At 43.9% G+C, this 21,248-nt stretch overlaps 1 protein-coding gene and 1 pseudogene across 1 annotated transcript in view; one reads left to right on the top strand and one right to left on the bottom strand.

Moving 5' to 3' along the window:
* NKPD1 (NTPase KAP family P-loop domain containing 1) overlaps nt 1–12,995 on the top strand; it is an 88,330-nt gene extending 75,335 nt beyond the window's left edge. Inside the window, exons 2-3 of the mRNA XM_063935781.1 lie at nt 8,993–9,163; nt 10,837–12,995. Of these exons, the coding sequence (XP_063791851.1) occupies nt 8,993–9,163; nt 10,837–12,995 (2,330 nt within the window). The remainder of the gene's footprint in view (nt 1–8,992; nt 9,164–10,836) is intronic.
* A 4,529-nt stretch (nt 12,996–17,524) lies between these two features.
* LOC134949983 (5S ribosomal RNA) lies at nt 17,525–17,643 on the bottom strand (annotated as a pseudogene).
* Nucleotides 17,644–21,248: the final 3,605 nt, after the last annotated feature.

The following is a 21,248-nucleotide window of genomic DNA, read 5'->3' on the forward strand; positions in this document are numbered from 1 at the left end:
TTCACCGTCTGTTGGGATTCCAGTGTCGGCATTGTGACTGCCGGGATCCCGACAGGGGGTCTCATGATCGCCTCCCCACACCACCCACCCTGCATCCATTCAATATACTCACCCTGTGCGGCAATAGAGAAATCACCAGGAGAATAGTGCCAGTGCCATATTCCCAGATGTGTGCACAAAGGGCCAGAGTCTACCTTACGCACGTGTTGTGTGAGGTACCATTCAGGGTCTCATGGTGTAAGCATTAAAGAGGTAACATAGTAACATAGTAATTGAGGTTGAAAAGAGGCAAAATGCCCATCGCGTTTAACCTGTATTTTGTATTAAGTTGAGTTGATTTTACTGTACCTGCTGAAGAATGTTTTATGACTATTTAACAACTACAAATCATGTTACACCCGGATTAACAACGTCAATATTTTAAATGTTGTAACCTTGGATATCCTTTTCAATCAGGAATTCATCCAATCCCCTTTTAAATGCATTTACAGAGTCCACCGTTACCACCTTCCCTGGCAAGGAATTCCAAATCCTTATTGCCCTAACCGTGAAGAACCCTTTCCTCCACTGCGTGCAGAATTTTATCTCCTCCAGCCTCAGCAAATGCCCACGTGTCCTAAACAGAGTTCTTTTAATGAATAATTCCTCTGATAACTCTTTGTAGTGGCCCTTTACATATTTGAAGTAGAGATGTGCGGCGGGCACTTTTCGTGTTTTGTGTTTTGGTTTTGGTTCTAATTCCATTTTCGTGTTTTCGTTTTGGCTTGGTTTTGCCAAAACCACCCTTTCGTGTTTTGGTTTTGGTTTTGGATGATTTTTGAGGGGGGAAAAAAAACATAAAAACAGTGAAAATCACAGAATTTGGGGCTATTTTTGCTCCTACGGTATTATTAACCTCAATAACAATAATTTCCACTCATTTCCAGTCTATTCTGAACGCCTCACAATATTATTTTTAGGCCTATAAGTTGCACCGAGGTGGCTGTATGACTAATCTAAGCGACACAAGTGTGCGGCACAAACACCTGGCCCATCTAGGAGTGGCACTGCAGTTGCAGACAAGATGGCACTATTCAAACACTAGTCCCCAAACAGCACATGATGCAAAGAAGAAAAAGAGGTACAATGAGGTAACTGGATGACTAAGCTAAGCGACACAAGTGTGTGGCACAAACACCTGGCCCATCTAGCAGTGGCACTGCAGTGGCAGACAGGATGGCAGATTTAAAAAATAGGCCCCAAGCAGCACATGATGCAAAGAAGAAAAAGAGGTGCAATGAGGTAGCTGGATGGCCAAGCTAAGCGACACAAGTGTACGGCACAAACACCTGGCCCATCTAGGAGTGGCACTGCAGTTACAGAAAGGATGGCACTTAATAAAAACTAGTCCCCAAACAGCCCATCATGCAAAGAAGAAAAATAGGTGCAAGATGGAATTGTCCTTGGGCCCTCCCACCCACCCTTATGTTGTATAAACAGGACATGCACACTATAACAAACCAATCATTTCAGCAACAGGGTCTGCCACACGACTGTGGCTGAAATGACTGGTTTGTTTGGGCCCCCACCAAAAAAGAAGCAATCTCTCCTTGCACAAACTGGCTCTACAGAGGCAAGATGTCAACCTCATCCTCATCCTCCGATTCCTCACCCCTTTCACTGTGTACATCCTCCTCTTCACAGAGTATTAATTTGTCCCCACTGGAATCCACCATCACAGGTTCCTGTGTACTTTCCGGAGGCAATTGCTGGTAAAGGTTTTCCCAGAGGAATTTATAATTCATTTTGATGAACATCATCTTCTCCACATTTAGTGGAAGTAACCTCCTATGCCGATCGCTGACAAGGTTACCGGCTGCACTAAACACTCTTTCGGAGTACACACTGGAGGGGGGGCAACTTAGGTAAAATAAAGCCAGTGTGTGCAAGGGCCTCCGAATTGCCTCTTTTTCCTGCCAGTATACGTACGGACTGTCTGACGTGCCTACTTGGATGCTGTCATACATATAATCCTCTACCATTCTTTCAGTGGTGACAGAATCATATGCGTTGACAGCAGACAGGTCATTAATCATTGGCAGGTCCTTCAGTCTGGAACAGAAGTCAGCTTTCGCTCCTGACTGCCCTGCATCACCACCAGCGGGTAGGCTTGGAAATCTTATCCTTTTCCTTGCAGCCCCAGTGGTGGGAGAAATTGAAGAAGGAGCTGTTGACAGGTCACGTTCCACTTGAGTTGACAATTTACTAACCAGCAGGTTTTTGGCACCTCTGCACACTTGTGTCTGCTGGAAAGAGAGATACAACATAGGCTTTAAACCTAGAATCGAGCACGGTGGCCAAAATGTAGTGCTCTGATTTCAACAGATTGACCACCCTTGAATCCTGGTAAAGTGAATAAAGGGCTCCATCCACAAGTCCCACATACTTTGCGGAATCGCTCGGTCAAAGCTCCTCCTTCAATTTCTCCAGCTGCTTCTGCAAAAGCCTGATAAAGGGAATGACATGACTCAAGCTGGCAGTGTCTGAACTGACTTCACGTGTGGCAAGTTCGAAGGGTTGGAGAACCTTGCACAAGACGGAAATCATTCTCCACTGCACTTGAGTCCGGTGCATTACCCCTCCTTTGCCTATATCGTCGGTGGATGTATAGGCTTGAATGGCCTTTTGCTGCTCCTCCATCCTCTGAAGCATATAGAGTGATGAATTCCACCTCGTTACCACCTCTTGCTTCAGTTGATGGCGGGTCAGGTTCAGGAGTGTTCGCTGGTGCTCCAGTCTACGGCATGCAGTGGCAGAATGCCGAAAGTGGCCCGCAATTTTTCGGGCCACCGACAGCATCTCCTGTACACCCCTGTAATTTTTTTTTAAAATTCTGCACCACCAAATTAATTGTATGTGCAAAACATGGGACATGCTGGAATTTGCCCAGATGTAATGCATGCACAATATTGGTGGCGTTGTCCGATATCACAAATCCCCAGGAGAGTCCAATTGGGGTAAGCCATTCTGCAATGATGTTCCTCAGTTTCCGTAAGAGGTTGTCAGCTGTGTGCCTCTTAAGGAAAGCGGTGATACATAGCGTAGCCTGCCAAGGAACGAGTTGGTGTTTGCAAGATGCTGCTACTGGTGCCGCCGCTGTTGTTGCTGCGGGAGGCCATACATCTATCCAGTGAGCTGTTACAGTCATATAGTCCTGAGTCTGCCCTGTTCCACTTGTCCACATGTCCGTGGTTAAGTGGACACTGGATACAACCGCATTTTGTAGGACACTGGTGACTCTTTTTCTGAAGTCTGTTTACATTCTCGGTATCGCCTGCCTAGAGAAGTGGAACCTAGATGGGATTTGATACCGGGGACACAGTACCTCAAACAATTCTCTAAGTCCCACTGAACTAATGGCAGATACCGGATGCACATCTAACACCAACATAGCTGTCAAGGCCTCAGTTATCCGCTTTGCAAAAGGATGACTGCTGTCATATTTCATCTTCCTCACAAAGGACTGTTGGACAGTCAATTGCTTACTGGAAGTAGTACAAGTGGTCTTCCGACTTCCCCTCTGGGATGACGATCCACTCCCAGCAGCAACAACAGCAGCAGCGGCAGCAACAGCAGGCTTACCACTCAAGGACCCTACAGAAGGAATCCCGGTTAGGAGAGGACTCCTCAGTCTTGACAGTGACATGGCCTGCAGGACTACTGACATTCCCGACTGAGGAGGAAGTTGATGTTGAGGGAATTGACGGTGTGGCTTGCAGGAGCTTGGGTACAGGAGTAAGAAGGGATTTAGGTGTCAGTGGACTGCTGACGCTCTTACCCAAAGTTTCACAACTTGACACTGACTTCTGATGAATGCGCAGCAGGTGACGTATAAGGGAAGATGTTCCTAGGTGGTTAACATCCTTACCCCTTATTACAGATTGACAGAGGCTACAGATGGCTTGACACCTGTTGTCCGGATTTGTGGAGAAATAATTCCACACAAAGAGGTGGCTTTTTTGGTAGTTTGCCCAGGCATCACAATGGCCTTCTTCGTCCCAAGGACAACAGGTGTCTCTCCCGGTGCCTGACTTAAACAAACCACATCACCATCAGAATCCTCATCGTCAACTTCCTCCTCAGCGCCAGCAGCACCCATATCCTCATCCTGGTGTACTTCAACAGTGACATCTTTAATTTGAATATCAGGAACTGGACTGTGGGTGCTCCTTCCAGCACTTGCAGGGGCGTGCAAATGGTGGAAGGAGCCACCTCTTCCCGTCCAGTATTAGGAAGGTCAGGCATCGCAACTGCCGACACACTTGGACTCTCCTTGGGGATTTGTGATACCATCTCAGAACGCACACTTCTTTTCTGTGCTCTTTCCAGCTTAACTCTTTTAATTTTTCTAGCTGGAGGATGAGGGCTTCCATCATCATCTGAAGCTGAACCACTAGCCATGAACATAGGCCAGGGCCTCAGCCGTTCCTTGGCACTCCGTGTCTTAAATGGCATATTGACAAGTTTACGTTTCTCCTCAGACGATTTAAATTTCTTTTTTTGGTTCTTTTTACTGAACTTTGGCTTTTTGGATTTTACATGCCCTCTACTATCACATTGGGCATCGGCCTTGGCAGACGGTGTTGATGGCATTTCATCGTCTATGTCATGGCTAGTGGCAGCAGCTTCAGCACTAGGAGGAAGTGGTTCTTCTTGATCTTTCCCTATTTTATCCTCAAAATTTTTGTTCTCCATTATTTTTTGGGAGTTATATGAGACAATATGCAGCACAGGAATGACTGGAATGACTGATGGACAGGATACTACCCTGGTCTGATGCAGCACAACACAACAACACTGTAAGGGACTTGTGGTTGTTGTTATAATTATTATACGGCAGCAGTGGACATATAGCAGCAGTGTATATCATCACTGGAATGACTAATGAACAGGACACTACCACTGGTCTGATGCAGCACAACACAACAACACTGTAAGGGACTTGTGGTTGTTGTTGTTATTATTATACGGCAGCAGTGGACATATAGCAGCAGAGTATACCACTGTGACTGCCTCGTCACTGGAATGACTGATGAGACAGGACACTACCACTGGTCTGATGCAGCACAAACAGCAACACTGTAAGGGACTTGTTGTTGTTATTATTGTTGTTATTATTATAATACGGCAGCAGTGGACATATAGCAGAAGCGTATACCACTGTGACTGCCTCATCACTGGAATGACTGATGAGACAGGGCACTACCACTGGTCTGATGCAGCACAACACAACACCACACCACTTTATACAGCTACACTGGATATATGGCAGCAGAGGACACCAACACTGTGACTGGCTGGACTGATGCAACACAATACACTGACTACACTGGAGTGGACAGCACAACATAGCACCACTTTATACACCTACACTGGATATATGGCAACAGAGGACACCAACACTGTGACTACACTGGACTGGACTGAGCAGCACAATACAGCACAGCACAAGACTCGCCACCCCACTTTTCCACCCCCACACAGACACTGAACACTGAGGACACATCCTCTCAATACACTCTCCGAGACTGGATTGAAAATGGCCGTGACGCGCGGCTCCTTATATGGAATCCAAATCCCGCGAGAATGCGACAGCGGGATGATGACTTTTTGCAGGCGGGAAAACCAGAGCCGGGCTTGGAACCGAACTAGGAAGGCAAAGTCCGGTAGGGTTCGGTTCTCTGAGAACCGAACCCACTCATCTCTAATTTAAAGACATTAATAATGTCTCCTCTTAGATGCTTCTTCTCCAGTGTATACATATTCAACCTAGTAAGCCTTTCCTCATAATCCAGTCCATCTAGCCCTTTAATCAATTTAGTAGCTCGCCTCTGAACCCTTTCGAGTGCACATTCTCCATTCCACCATAAAATAGGGTTGTCCATTGAGGCTTCTACTTTGATGGTCTATGGTTTCTAACCATCGGTGGAAAATATCAGTGGTAGAAGCTTCATGGATGGCAGCCACCCATGCATAGACTGTATCGACCATCTACCATATGATTTCCCGCCACTAATGTTCATCATTGGTGTTAACCCATCATTTGCAAAGCTTGTCACCATCCCTATGAAATCAAGTGCCATCTCTACTATACCCCTGTGCTCACCCTGGGAGTAGGAGCATAGCTCAGCACCTGTCAACCAGCTTGTGCCAGGAAAAAAATGTTTTATTACAGGTGATCTGGCAGTATGCCCAAGTAGATCAGTGCATTCCTGCCTCTTTTCCCTTGTTCCAACAGTCCTGAGCCTAGACCAGAGATAAAGTGCCTTGCTAAAGTATTCACCCCCCTTGGCTTTTTACCTATTTTGTTACATTACAACCTGTAATTAAAAAAAATGTAATCTGAATTTTATGTGATGGATCTGCACAAAATAGTCTAAGATGGTGAAGTGAAATGAGAAAAAAAATATATAAAAAGAGTTTTTATAAATAAAAATTTGAAAACTGGCATGTGCATATGTATTCACCCCCTTTGCTATGAAACTCTCAAAAGTTCTGGTGCAACCAATTACCTTCAGATGTCACATAATTAGTGAAATGAAGTCCACCTGTGTGCATTCTAAGTGTCACATGATCTGTCAGTATAAACACACCTTTTCTGAAAGGCCATAGAGGCTGCAACACCACTAAGCAAGAGGCATCACGCCATGAAGGCCAAGGAGCTCTCTATACAAGTCAGGGACACAGTTGTTAAGAAGTACAAGTCAGGGTTGGGTTATAATTTTTTTTCAAAATCTTTGATGGTCCCCCAGAGCACCATCAAACCCATCATCATCAAATGGAAAGAACATGGTACCACAACAAACCTGCCAAGAGAGAGGGCCGGCCACCAAAACTCACAGACCAGGCAAGGAGGGCATTAATCAGAGAGGCAGCACAGAGACGAAAGGTAACCCTGATGGAGCTGCAGAGTTCCACAGCAGAGACTGGTGTATTCGCGCATGTGACCACAATAAGCCGTACACTCCATAGAGCTAGGCTTTATGGAAGAGTGGCCAGAAAAAGCTATTACTTTTTTTAACACTAAGAAGGCACATTTTGAGCTTGCTAAAAGGCATGTGGATGACTCCCCAAATGTATGGAGGAAGGTGCTCTGGTCAGATGAAACTAAAATTTAACTTTTCGGCCACCATGGAAAACGCTATGTCTGGTGCAAACCCAACACACCCCATCACCCCAAGAACACCATCACAGTGAAACATGGTGGTGGCAGCATCATTCTGTGGGGATATTTTTCAGTAGCAGGGACTGAGAAACTGTTTCGAGTTGAGGGAAAGATGGATGTTGCTAAATACAGGGATATTCTTGAGCAAAACCTATTTCAGTCTGCCTGTGATTGGAGACTGGGACGGAGGCTCACCTTCCAGCAGGACAATGACCCGAAGCATACTGCTAAAGCAACACTCGAGTGGTTTAAGGGGAAACATTTAAATGTGTTATAATAGCCTAGTCAAAGCCCAGATCTCAATCCAATTGAGAATCTGTGGTCAGACTTGAAGATTGCTGTTCACAAGCGTAAACCATCCAACATGAAGGAGTTGGAGCAGTTTTGCCTTGAGGAATGGGCAAAAATCCCAGTGGCAAGCTCATAGAGACTTATCCAAAGCGACTTGCAGCTGTAATTGCTGCAAAAGGTGGCTCTGCAAAGTACTGACTTTAGGGGGGTGAATAGTTATGCAGGCTGAAGTTTTCTGTTATTTTGTCCTATTTGTTGTTTTCTTCACAATAAAAAAAAAAACATCTTCAAAGTTGTAGCCATGTTCTGTGAATGAAATGATGCAAACCTTCACACAATCCATCTTAATTCCAGGTTGTGAGGCAACAAAACATGAAAAATGCAAAGGGGGGTGAATACTTTAGCAAGGCACTGTAGATTTCCGATACCGATCTGAATTGGGTAATACCACAATAATTATTTATAAAACTAAGGTGAAGATTTATCAAAGCTTGTAGAGAGATAGAGTGGAGAGAGATATGTGTACCTACCAACCAATCAGCTCCTGTCATTTTCCAACACAGACTTTAAAATTCCAGAAGCTGATCTTTATCTCTTTATCTCTCTCTCTCAGCTTTGATAAATCTTTGCCCTAAGTGTTGCATGATCCCTTCAGAAATGTAATAATCTGAAGCTGGTTTGTCAGCCCTGCATATGAATCTTTCCATGGTCTGGACCTCTCTCACACTCAGGGCCGTAGATAGCAGCACCTGGTTCCGAGTTACTGATGAGGGCATGTCCAAATCAGGGTCCAAGCACCCCCACTTTTGATATAATAAAAAAAAAGCAAATGCGCTCCACAGGGAGGCGCCATTCAGATCTGGGGGGTGGCATGGGGGAGCACCATATATTACCTAGCTTCCTCCGGGAAGTGGGTCCCTCCTCCTCGGTCGGCTCCAACTTACCAGCAACATTTGGAAAGATGGCACATGTACATTGGAGGGCAAAGGCTCTAGCACAGTGCCAGAGCCTTTGCTTTCATTGTGTGGCATCATCTTCCCAAAGGTATCACTGGGAAGATGGTGCCGGCCATGGAGGCCAGTATACTCTGGAGGTGAAGGGCAGCGGACACTGTCTGATGTTTTAAAGGGGCGATCATTTAAAAGGCAAAACCAACTTAGTTTTACCTTTTAAATAATTGGCACTTGAAAAAAAATTCAGACAGACTCACCGTGAACTTGCTGATGCCTGCAAGCCGCAGGCTATTACTTTTACCTCTATGACTACAACACAATGGATGATAGGGACACTTGCCATACATTGGCAAACAAATCTCTAAAATTGATCAGGATAACTTTGTACACACCTAGTAAGCAGACCTGCCATCACTTGAACCCATTCTCCTTTACAGTACATACAAATACTGTTTGTCAGTTAAAAATGATGGGCATTGGTAAATTCATATAGCATTAGCAATAAACAATATAGAGGAAGACAAGCAGTCCTGCCAATAATAAGAAACCTCAGTAATTTGTGTCGCCCATGTTTCTCCTGTAGGGAAGGAGACAGAAGATGACATCTATTGTGCATGCCTGTCTAAGTCATTATGCCAGGTGTCCACACCAGTTACTGTTGGTTTATATGCCCCATTCGGTGGAAGGGTTTACATGTTACTGGATCGTATAATAAGTAAGTAAAAATATTATATGAATTATATTATTTCTTATACATACATACTGTATATTATTAACATACTGTGCATATTATATTTTGTACATTATTGTATGACCTCTGCTTATTCTCTGGCCAGTGATTTCTGCCACTTTAATTCGAGGTAAAAATACCCAGTATACAGCTCGCACTTAGATCATTTACTCTAGTGTATGATCACTTTTACTGTCTCAAATACGTTTACTCTTTACAGCAGGCCTGGACAACCTGTGGCTCTGCAGCTGTTCTCAAACTACACATCCCAGCATGCCCTGTCACAGTTTTAGCATTCCCTAATAGCAATACTGTGGCAGGGCATGCAGGGACTTGTAGTTTCACAACAGCTGTAGAGCCACAGGTTGGCCAAGGTTGTTCTAAAGCAGTGTTGGCTAACCTTGACACTCCAGCTGTTGTTGAACTACACATCCCAGTATGCCCTGCATCAGTTTTATTATGGCCAAATAGCAAAACTGTAGCAGGGCATGTGTAGTTCAACAACAGCTGGAGTGTCAAGGTTATCCATCACTGTTCTAAAGTAGGCATGTTTAAATTAAACAGCATTGATAGTTAAAAAAAAAGACAATTATTTGTATATGAATAATGCTCTAACGCATTATGGCCCTCATTCCGAGTTGTTCGCTCGCCAGCTGCTTTTAGCAGCATTGCACACGCTAAGCCGCCGCCCTCTGGGAGTGTATCTTAGCATAGCAGAATTGCGAACGAAAGATTAGCAGAATTGCGAATAGAAATTTCTTAGCAGTTTCTGAGTAGCTCGAGACTTACTCCTACACTGCGATCAGTTCAGTCAGTTTCGTTCCTGGTTTGACGTCACAAACACACCCAGCGTTCGCCCAGACACTCCCCGTTTCTTCAGACACTCCCGCGTTTTTCCCAGAAACGCCAGCGTTTTTTCGCACACACCCATAAAACGGTCAGTTTCCGTCCAGAAACACCCACTTCCTGTCAATCACACTACGATCACCAGAACGATGAAAAATCTTCATTACGCCGTGAGTAAAATACCAAACTTTTGAGCTAATTTACTTGGCGCAAGCGCACTGCGAACATTGCGCATGAGCAGTTTGCGACTAATCGCTCCGTAGCAAAAAAAACTAACGAGCGAACAACTCGGAATCACCCCCTATATAAATAAGAATGGGATACGTTTTCTTTAAAGGATAGGTGCACTGATTTTTGTCACATTAGTATCTAGTGGCAGTAAGAAAATATAAAATTTTATTTACTTACATACTGTGTTTTAACATGACTTTGTCTTATCAGAAATGTGTAAGTGCTGTGGAAAGTGCTTTACAGCCCAAGTGTACACTGCATTTCACACAGATTATACATTGAGTGCATTGGTGTATATTTGAAGCACACTTGAACCATTCATGCATGAGTGTACGAAAATGAACAATGTACATATTGCAGTGTCTTTGATGCATGCTTCATTTTTAACTTTGCCCTTGTTAATGTGCCAACACAGAGGTGAAGGATCCCTTCTGTTTCCACTCAGGGTGCAACAATCTCAGAACATACCAGAATGAAATATTGCTACTTGTTCATGAAACCCTCAGTTAGCTTCATTACAAACAGGTGCATTGAGTATTGCCAAATCAACATTAATTTCTACTTTTCATTATACATTGTAGAATGCATGAGAGAAGAAGCAACACGTATCACAGAGAAGGAAGAAGCAACTCTTGGCCAACCTTCAATTAAACCTGTTGGATGGGGCTTCCTACACCTTCTCTGGCGGCTCTTTTTCTATTGTCCTGTCATCACGGAACGACATCTAGAACGCAAAAGCATTCAATTCATATTTGTACACTTTAGCGCTTGGCAGTATGCAGGCAGTGATCGTCTATGGGCAGGCTTGGTTACCACACTCTGTGAAGAAATCAGACGCCACTTTGGAGTTCTTCCACTCAGTGTCTTCAATGTGCTAGGTTCGGCACCCAAGAGAAACCTAGACTCTGAATCAGATGACAAGGAGTGGACCTTTAAGAAGACATTCTGTATCATACTGGTGGTTACTATTGTTTTGCTTCTTATTGGCTTGCTCCTCTTAGTGGTTCCAATTAATTCCAAGACACATAAAGGTGATGAGAGGGTTTCAACTGTCTTTGGAAGCCTGGCTACAGTTGTGGCAGGCTCAAGCATTGCAATGACACTATTTAAGCTGTGCAAGAGTGTCCTCGTAAGCCAAAAACAGAAGATTGAACGACTGGTCAATAGCCAGAAGTTCAGCTCGCAAATGGGCTTCATGAATGAGGTGAAAAAAGAGGTTCAATTGATTACCCAAATTGTCCAATACATGGAGATTTTCCAAAAGCAAAAAATCAGAGTGGTCCTGCAGATCACCAGTCTGGAACTTTGTGCACCAGACAAGGTGGTTGGAGTTCTGGATGCTTTAAATACCTTGTTGTCTGACCAGAAATCTCCATTTATTTCTATACTGGTAGTTGACCCCAGCATTATTGTCACTTGCCTGGAGAATGCAAGCTCGCTTAAAGGTATGGCAGACAACGGCTACATGTTCCTGAACCGTACTGTTACTTTGCCATTCTCTGTGCCAGCTCTTGGAAAAAAAACTAAGCTGCAACTTCTAAGAAAAGCTGTAAAAAGGAAAGAAGATCTCATCGACTGGCCCTGCCGGAATGATGCCAACAGAGGCACAAAGACAGGTATTACAGAGTCTATGAAACTGCTGAGAGAAGAGCTAACAGATGATGAAGAACAAGAGGTGTACACACCTTTTCATCCAGGAAACTGCATTAAGAATACATTTTATTCTCTATACAGTGAGCATGAAGTTCTTCATGAATATATTCCTGACAGCATATGTCAGATGAAACGAATTGTCAATGCAATACCAGTTATGGTCCACCTGATGATATTGAGTAAAATACAGTGGAACAACATGTTTTCTAAATCTGTAGCGGCTTGGGTTGTTCTCTGCAATCAGTGGCCCTGCAGATTAAGTTGGATACTTCAATGTCTGGAGGATGAGGAGCAACAAGGCTCCAAAGAAGGGTTCAGCACCTGCCTCCTCTGGGATGTATTTAAGGAGAACAGCACTGAGCTGTTTTCTTTAAAGACAGGGCTGAAGAACCTTTTGGACTTGGATGGAGATCCGGAGATCTTCATGAAGTTCCTTTCTAAAGACTTTCCTTTCACCGTTGAGGAATCCAGAAAACTCATCCAATGCACAGTTAACCTGGATTCTTCCATAAAGAACAAGATGGGACTTCTGCGTGGTATTAACAATCTTCAAAAGGAATGGAAGACAACAAATAAAACTGATAAGGAAGAGGATAAGATTAAAAAGGAGGTAACAGAGGGAAACGATTGTAAGAAAGAGACTGAAAAAGATGGAACAGATTGTAAGAAAGACTTTGGAAAAGGGGGATCTGAGGAAATAAGTGGATCTTGTAAAGAGCCAATCTTGTATAGAACCGATGTTTATCAGGAGACAGGAGTAATATTTTTAGCAGGAATGCAGGAACAAGAGATCAGTAACATGGAAGAAGGTCTTGGACAAGTGGCGGCCCAAACAAAACTGTCTTTAGAACAGAACAAAATGAAAGATGATTTGGGACACAGTAACATTGTGATTGAGGTAGATGAGTGTAGTGTAGAAGTTACGCAGGCCAAGGATAAAGTATTTAAAACTGAAAAACAAGAGATTGAAAGTATTTTAGAGAACCATAAGAAAGATGGAGATAAGTGTTTACTGGAGATCCAAACAAAAGCGCAATCTGGGAAATTAGAGGAGATACAAATGAAAGAAGACACGGTTTTATGCTAAATAGAAAGCTAACAGTAAGACTAAACAATGCAAAAGTACTTAACATAGTAATCCCATAAAAATATAGGTTTTATTTATTTATTTTGTTTTGTACTTAAATTACTGTACTATGTGAGGCAGCTTGGTAATTACCTTTTAACCTTGAACTCTTTTCTACAGACTGCTATTACTGATTGATAATTCTGCAGAGTCCACGTTGAACAAAGAAGCTTTAGTAGCTACTCTCTGCTCTGTTTCACTGTGACATCCTCCACCTGCTTCTCCATCTGTGCCTTCACCTGGCCTGCTGACAGTCTGAGAGCCTGTGTCAGTGTAACAGTCTGGCAGCTAGATAATGTGTTTTGTGTAGAATGCTGAGAGGTGTTCACCTGTAGCAGCCCTATTTTTTTGCCCTCCAAAGAGGTATTGAAAAGAAGATAATGATATGTTGGATGATAACTAAGAACAAAGATTTCACCAGGCATGCTTAAAAAGTACTTATCTTGCAATGATGATGATGTAATAATAATAATAATAATAATAATAATAATAAAATCTGTGTGTATTTGCTACTTGAAATATACCAAATTACTGTAACTGCATATCAATCAGTGCTTTGTATAACACTGTATGCATGACTTTTGGATGTACTGTTAATATTGTAGTCATGGGCATAATTATAGTAGGTGTAAGGGGTGCCATTGCTATGGGTCCCAGAGGCTTAGGGGGGCATGGACCCAGGGATATGAATTACATACCAATTTCCCAGATCTGCCTGCTAAAAAATTGGGTCTGATGTATTACCCAGCCTGAATTGTGGGACACTACATTTTCAATGTGAAGTGTGCGTAGTGGATGTTACAATGGCAAGGGGGCACTGTAATGTGATATAATTTGATTTGGGGGCCAATGTAATGTATCATAATCTGATCTCATTGTAATGTGGTGGGCACTGTAATGTTACATAATAAGAACTGTGGCACTGTAATGTGGCACAATATGTAATTGAGGCACTGAAGTGTAGCATAATATGAACTGGGCACTGTAACATGGCATAATTTGAACTGGAGGGCACTCTAATGGGCACAGTATGAATAGTATGTAATGTGGCATAATATGAATTGGGTACATGTTATGTCATAATGTTAATTGGGGATACTGTGTGGCATAATGTGTACTGGCAGCCCTACAATGTGACATCATGTAAACTACGGAACTACAATGGTTCATAAAATATACGTTATGGTAAGAACTTACCGTTGATAACGGTATTTCTCCTAAGTCCACAGGTTCCACAGGATAACAATGGGATATGATGGAGCGTCAGCGGATTGGCACCAATTGATCAAAGCTTTTTGGCCTCCAAGGATGCAACAGGCCTATCCATACACTGGCTCAGGCAAATCAGTTGTATTCCAAAGCAGAAGGCAGGAGCATCATGTAGAGCCCTAATCAGGCGAGAAGAACACACACATGCACACCCTTCCGTACAAGAAGGAAGAGGTTAGTGAGTAAAAGTATCCTCAAATCAGGTGCATCAGGGTGGGATCCCTGAGGAACCTGTGGACTTAGAAGAAATACCGTTATCAACGGTAAGTTCTTACCATAACGTATATTTCTCCGGCAGGGTCCACAGGATAACAATGGGATTTCCCAAAGCAGTTTAGAGGTGGGGATGCTCCTGATGCACAGGAGAATCCTTCGCCCGAATTCAGCATTGTGAGAGGCAAAGGTATTCAAGGCATAATGTCTAATGAATGTGTAGATGGAAGACCATATGGCTGCCTTACATACATGTTCTGTGTAAGCACCACATTGTGCTGCCCAAAAGGACCTACCTTACAAGTAGAATCAACAACGACATTAGCCAGAATAGGGAGATCAGCTTAGAGATATGCTTATGAAATCATCATCTGAAGCTATCTTTACCAGCATCTGTTTACCAGCAGACAATCCTCTCTTGTGAAATCCATAGAGAATGAAAAGAAAATCTGCTTTTCTGATGGCACTGGTACAATCCAAGTAGATCCCTAATGCACGGATCACGTCCAGCGATGCATCTCCCTCAGAAGGGCCCAGAGCCTGAAAGGCCGGGACAACCCTTTCTTAGTTAAGGTGGAACTTAGTCATCACCTTGGGAAGATACCCAGATCTAGTTCTGAGAACTGGTTTATCTTGATAAAAAACCTCAGAAATGGGGAACAATATGACAATGCCCCCAAGTCTGATAATCCTCTAGCTGACACTGTAGTCAGTAGAAAAATCATTTATGATCCATTTTAATAAGTGGTTCAAATGAGCAACCTGAAGGGCTTTGAGAACTAACACAAGTCCCACGGCACTGTAGGAGGAACAACCAGAAGCTGAATGTACAGCATACCCTGGGAAAAAATACGCACATCCTGTAAGTTAGTCATTTACATTTGGAACCCTACAGCCAATGCCGACCCTTGCTCTTTCAAGGAAGCCACCTTCAAACCCTTATCCATTTGTGTCTGAAAGAATTCTAAGACCCCGGAACGCTGAAAGATTTAGGGTCCAACCTTCTTTCACTGCACCCATGAATATGGAATATAGGCTTGCCATATTTGGTGATAAAGGCGAGCTAAGGAAGGTTTCCTTGCTCTGAACACTGTTTGAATCACCTGTTGAAAATATCCTCTTGACTTCAGGATAGAGGTTTCAAAGGCCACGCTGTCAAAGACAGTCGATCCAGATGTCTGTGATAACCAGGACCCTACCGTTAGTAGGTCTGGAATTTGAGGGAGCAGAAGTAGAGCATCCATTGTCATTCTCTGCTGGTCTTCCTGTTTTAACTTTCTCACCACCCTGGGTAATAGGGTAATTAGAGGAAAACCTATCCGCCAGACGAAGGTCCCATCTCACCCATAAGGCATCCACAAAGATCGCCCTGGGATCCTTTGTTCTTGAACCGTATGTGAGCACTTTGTTGTTCAACCAAGACACTATGAGATATATCTCTGGCAAGCACCTCTTGTTTACTAGAGTCCGGAAGATCTCTGGGTGTAGAGCCCATTCACTTCCCTGAATAGTATGTCGACTTGAGAAAGTCCGCTTCCCCGTTTAGGATTCCTGGAATGAGAACGGCGCACACAGTTGGATGATGAAGTTCTGCCCACTTAAGTATGTGACTTACCTTCTTCATCACTTTTCGGCTGAGAGTTCCTCCCTGATGTTGAGGTACACTACTGCCATCGCATTGTCTGAGCGGAACTGGACTGGTTTTCCCTGAAGACTGTCCCGTGCCTACACCAGTGCCCTGTATATGGCTCAAGGTTCCAACCTTTATTGGTAGACAAATTTCTTCTTTGGGAACACGATCTTCCTGACACTGACCCCAGCCTCAGAATCTTCCCAATCTGATATCAAAAGGGTTTCCCTTTGTCCAGCTGGGATGTCTGTAGCTACCAGGTTAATGACCGTCTTACTTTTATCGTAAGTACCATAGTCCGTCTTTATTATCTGATGCAATCCATTAATACCTACAACACCTTGTATTCCCAGCTGGTACCTCCAGGTACCAACCAGGCCAACACTGCTGATCTTCCACGATCCGATGAGATCCGGGCATATCCAGTGTGGTGTGACTGTAGATTCTATTTGGTAACAATCAGACGCTGCAGAGACCTAGATTGGAATTGTGCATACTTCCTCCTGTTGATGCAGATACCATCAAACCCATCACCCGCATTGCTGCGTGAATGGATACCGTTTGACTGTGTGGCAAGTCCTGAATCCTATACTGAACCCTGGATATCTTGTTGCGAGGTAAAAATTACTCCCTGCAGACCTGATCCCGTACAGCCCTCAAGTGAGTCATCCGGTGTGACGAAACTGGAGACGATTTTTCCCAAGTTATGAGTCACTTGCCTCTGCAAACACGTTATTGTCTGTTGCAGATGACAAAAGAGCAATCTCTGTGACTGTGCCAGGATTAAAAGATCATCTAGTTATGGGAAAATCCTTAACCCCTGCTGGTGAAGATAAGGTGCTATTACCCCCATATTCTTGGTAAATACTCTGGGGACTGTGGCTAACCCAAAGGGTAAGGCCTAGAATTGAAAATGCTGTTTGGAGGATAGCAAACCTTGGATAACACTGATGGACAGTGGTATAGAACATGTAGGTAAACATCCTGCATATCCAGGGATACCATAAAACCCCTGGCTCCATGCCAGACGTAAGGAACGTAATGATTCCACCTGCAACCAAGGTTCCAAATGTATTTGTTCAGTACTGTAGGATTGAGCATGGGCCAAAATGACACATTCGGCTTCCGACTAAAACCAGGTTACTGTAAAACCTTGTCCTCGTTTGCCAGAGCAACTGGAATGACTATTCCTGATTGAAGCAATTTCTGACCTGCTTCTTGCAATGCCATGGCCTCCGTCTCTACCCGGGACAGTCTGTCTTGAAGGTGAAAGCATAAACTAGAGATACCATGCCAGATCTGTGTGACCTGAAGAAATCGGCCCCCCAGCCTGGGGTCTCCCAGGGGGAGGCCCACATCATCAGACTGATGGTTTATTTTTCTACAGCACCTGGTATTCCCAGATGGTCTCCCATCTGAGTACTAACCAGGCCCAACACTGCTTAGTTTCAAAAATTAGATTATATTGGGCCTATCCAGTGTGGTGTAGCTGTAGATCTTCTGGTAGTCCAGTGCTTTCCTAGTCTTCCCTGACTTGTTAGATACCAAAAAGGGCCGAAATGCAGAACTTTTAGGTTTAAAACTGTATGTGGAAGGAACCTGACCTTCTTGGAGTTTGCTTCTGGCTCCAGAATATCTGTCAAGTCTTACCAAAAAGAATATTTTCAGAAAAAGACAATGGCCCTCATTCCGAGTTGTTCGCTCGCAAGCTGCTTTTAGCAGCTTTGCACACGCTAAGCCGCCGCCTACTGGGAGTGAATCTTAGCATCTTAAAATTGCGAATGAAAGATTCGCAATATTGCGATAAGACATCTCTGTGCAGTTTCTGAGTAACTCGAGACTTACTCGGCATCTGCGATCAGTTCAGTGCTTGTCGTTCCTGGTTTGACGTCACAAACACACCCAGCGTTCGCCCAGACACTCCTCCGTTTCTCCGGCCACTCCCGCGTTTTTCCCAGAAACGGTAGCGTTTTTTCACACACTCCCATAAAACGGCCAGTTTCCGCCCAGAAAGACCCACTTCCTGTCAATCACATTACGATCACCAGAACGATGAAAAAGCCGTGAGTAAAATTCCTAACTGCATAGCAAATTTACTTGGCGCAGTCGCAGTGCGAACATTGCGCATGCGCACTAAGCGGAAAAACGCTGCGATGCAAAGAAATTTACCGAGCGAACAACTCGGAATGACCCCCAATGATTCCAAAACCTTCCTAGATTCTGAATCAGCTTCCACGTACCCAACTAAACTGCTCTATAAGCAGGTATAGTTGGGGCTGATGCCCTGGAGTAAATATTTTGCCCATATCCAATGCTTTCAGGAACATTGCAGTTTTTTATATGAGCTATATGAGATCTTTGCTCTATTGAAAAATTTCCTTCCAATGCATCAGCCCAGGCAACCACTGCCTTTGCCATTCAAGCCATGGCCTTATGACTGCCCTAGACAGGACAAAATTTTTTTTTTGTTTTTTTAAACCCATCCACTCTCCTATCCATGATGTTGAAAGCAAAGATAATGTAGATTATTTTGCATCTACTTTAGGAGCCACCTCCTCTTTTTTTAAACAATCCCCACAGCTGGAAGAGTATAATTGGAATTCCATTTCTTAGGAATTCTAAACTTCTTATTGGGCGAAGCCCAGGCCTCTTCCATGATTTTCATCAGCTAATCTGACCCTGGTTTTGGGATGTTTAAACACGGATGCCTTGGTTTTTAACACAGGCTCTGCTGTATCCTCTAAGGATAGAATGGCTTCATTGCGTTCATTAACTCCGCTAAATTCCAGAGCGGAGACCTACCTTTTCATATGATGAAGTAGAATAAATTGGGCTTTCATCTTCTGATGAATCTGAACATTGTGTAGCCTGTGAGGGTGAAGAGTTACTTACAACCGGTTCTGAGAAGCTGCTGCTAGGAGTGATACACAATAGGTGGATCTGCATGTAAGGGCTAATAGTGAAACTCTATCCCTGGTTTAGAATTTTGGGGGAATTATCCATTCAACTTATTGGATAAAGTCTGTGCAAATAGCCCAAGGTGGATACACTTGTACCTGTATCCGCCTTGTATCTTTGCGGAGCTAAAACATTACGCACACAAGCCATCCTGAACCAGATCATGAGAGGATAATACAGCTTTGCAAAACAAACATGGTATGAGTGTCCTCACCATTGCCGCTCTTATACATGATAAATAATCAGCACTTCCACAGTTACTACACAATTTTGTGACTGTAATCACTTTAACCTTTTTTCTTTAAAATTATATCCATCTGACCCTACTCATGCACCAGCATTGAGGATCTGCAAAACAAACTGACAGACATATAATAAAGTCAGTATCATACTAGCAGTCACTCACACTCACATGTTATACATTAGTATAATAAGCAATATGAGTACATCATCAACTACAATAACATTTTAAGTATGTAGGAGAACACATTTACTGAATCATGTTTAACAGATCTAACGTATTCAGACACAATGCGAAAGAAACAGCAGTAATGGTATACAGATATGCAATATGTACTTATCTAACTATTCAAACTCAAAAGGCAGATAGAGATTTAGTGCTGTATTACCCGTACTCAGTAGAGTGGGATACAGGGAGACTCACCCCGCTTCCAAGATCGATCATACGTTAGTGAACGCTGAGTGGATCCAGACGCTACTAGTGTACACTGCCGCTCCATGACTTAGTGAACACAGATGCTCAGTGAACACAGACGCACCGGTCACACAGCCGCCTATGCTGCGACTGGGTCCCTTCATGGTAGTGACTAGTGAACACAGATGCACCGGACACACAGCCGCCTAAGCTGCGACCAGGTCCCCTCGTGGTAGCGTCTGGTACGGAAGCGAGGAAACAGTTCCTGGTGGGAGACTCGGCGGAAACTGGTCATGAACCGGGGGGAGGGGCGACCAGGAGAACATCTGATTCCCCACTGCTGACATCAACCCTTGGAATCACGGCCTCATACTATTCCTGGAGCCTCTGATCCTTAAGGCCTAGCGCTGGTGCACCCGGGGTGGCAGCCGCGTCAGCTACTCTTTGGTAGTCTCCTCCCAAAACAGTGCGGCAGTGTCCGTATTCCATCTAATGAGCGGAATTGATGGCTTACCTTCTCCCCGTGCTCCGGCCACAGCCTGGTAACATCTGCTGGACCTGCTAGTATATCCAACACAGATACCCGCCGAAACAGCACTGTACTCGTGGGTAAGCATTGTCGCGACCCGCCGGAGAGTTGTTGGAGCGACTCTTTCTAAGGTACTCATAAGACGCTGTTTAGAAAGATCACTCAAAAAATTAGTAAGACTATAACAATAACATAAGGAAGCTTAGGGCTGCTAAAAAACAGCAGCCCTCTGATCATGGTCCGGCTCCTGCCGCACTAAACAAAAAAATTATTTGCCTGAGCCAGTGGGCGGGGATATACGGATGGGCCCATTGCATCCTGGGAGGCCAGTAAGCTTTGATCAATTGGTGCCAATGCGCTGACGCTCCATCATATCCCATTGTTATCCTGTGGATAACCTGTTGACCTTACCGGTGAAATAAACTAGAACACTACTATGGGGCATAATATTAACTAGGGCACTACAATGGGACAGAATATTAACTAGGACAGTACTATGCTTCAGTAAAAATTAACCATTGAACTTCTGTGGAGAGGTATCTCTCAAGAAGCATTGGGACAGGGACCTCTTCAATATGTTGCTATGGTGTCCACAAAATTCTTGTTATGACCCTGATTGTAGAATATTAAAAATGTTTCTGTTCATCTCGGTTGTGTTGGCATGGGTGTGGTCTGATCAGAGAGACCTTCCATGTTTTTTGGAACTATCATGTCATCTGCCGCCTGTAGTTTGAAGTAGGGGATTTAATCTTGCAGGTCACTGGCCTGAAAGTGCCTTTATCCCCTGCCACTGCTCTTTTACATATTATCCCAGATGATATCCGGGTTTACAACACATATCTTATATGGCACATTCTTACTGCTACAAGAGCAGCAACTGCACAGTTCTGGAAATAGGATAAGGCCCCTGACACACTCCCCCCCCCCCCCCCCCCACACACACACACTTGCATTAATTAG

The sequence above is a fragment of the Pseudophryne corroboree genome, chromosome 8 (assembly GCF_028390025.1).
Source record: "Pseudophryne corroboree isolate aPseCor3 chromosome 8, aPseCor3.hap2, whole genome shotgun sequence".
Lineage (NCBI taxonomy): Eukaryota > Metazoa > Chordata > Amphibia > Anura > Myobatrachidae > Pseudophryne > Pseudophryne corroboree.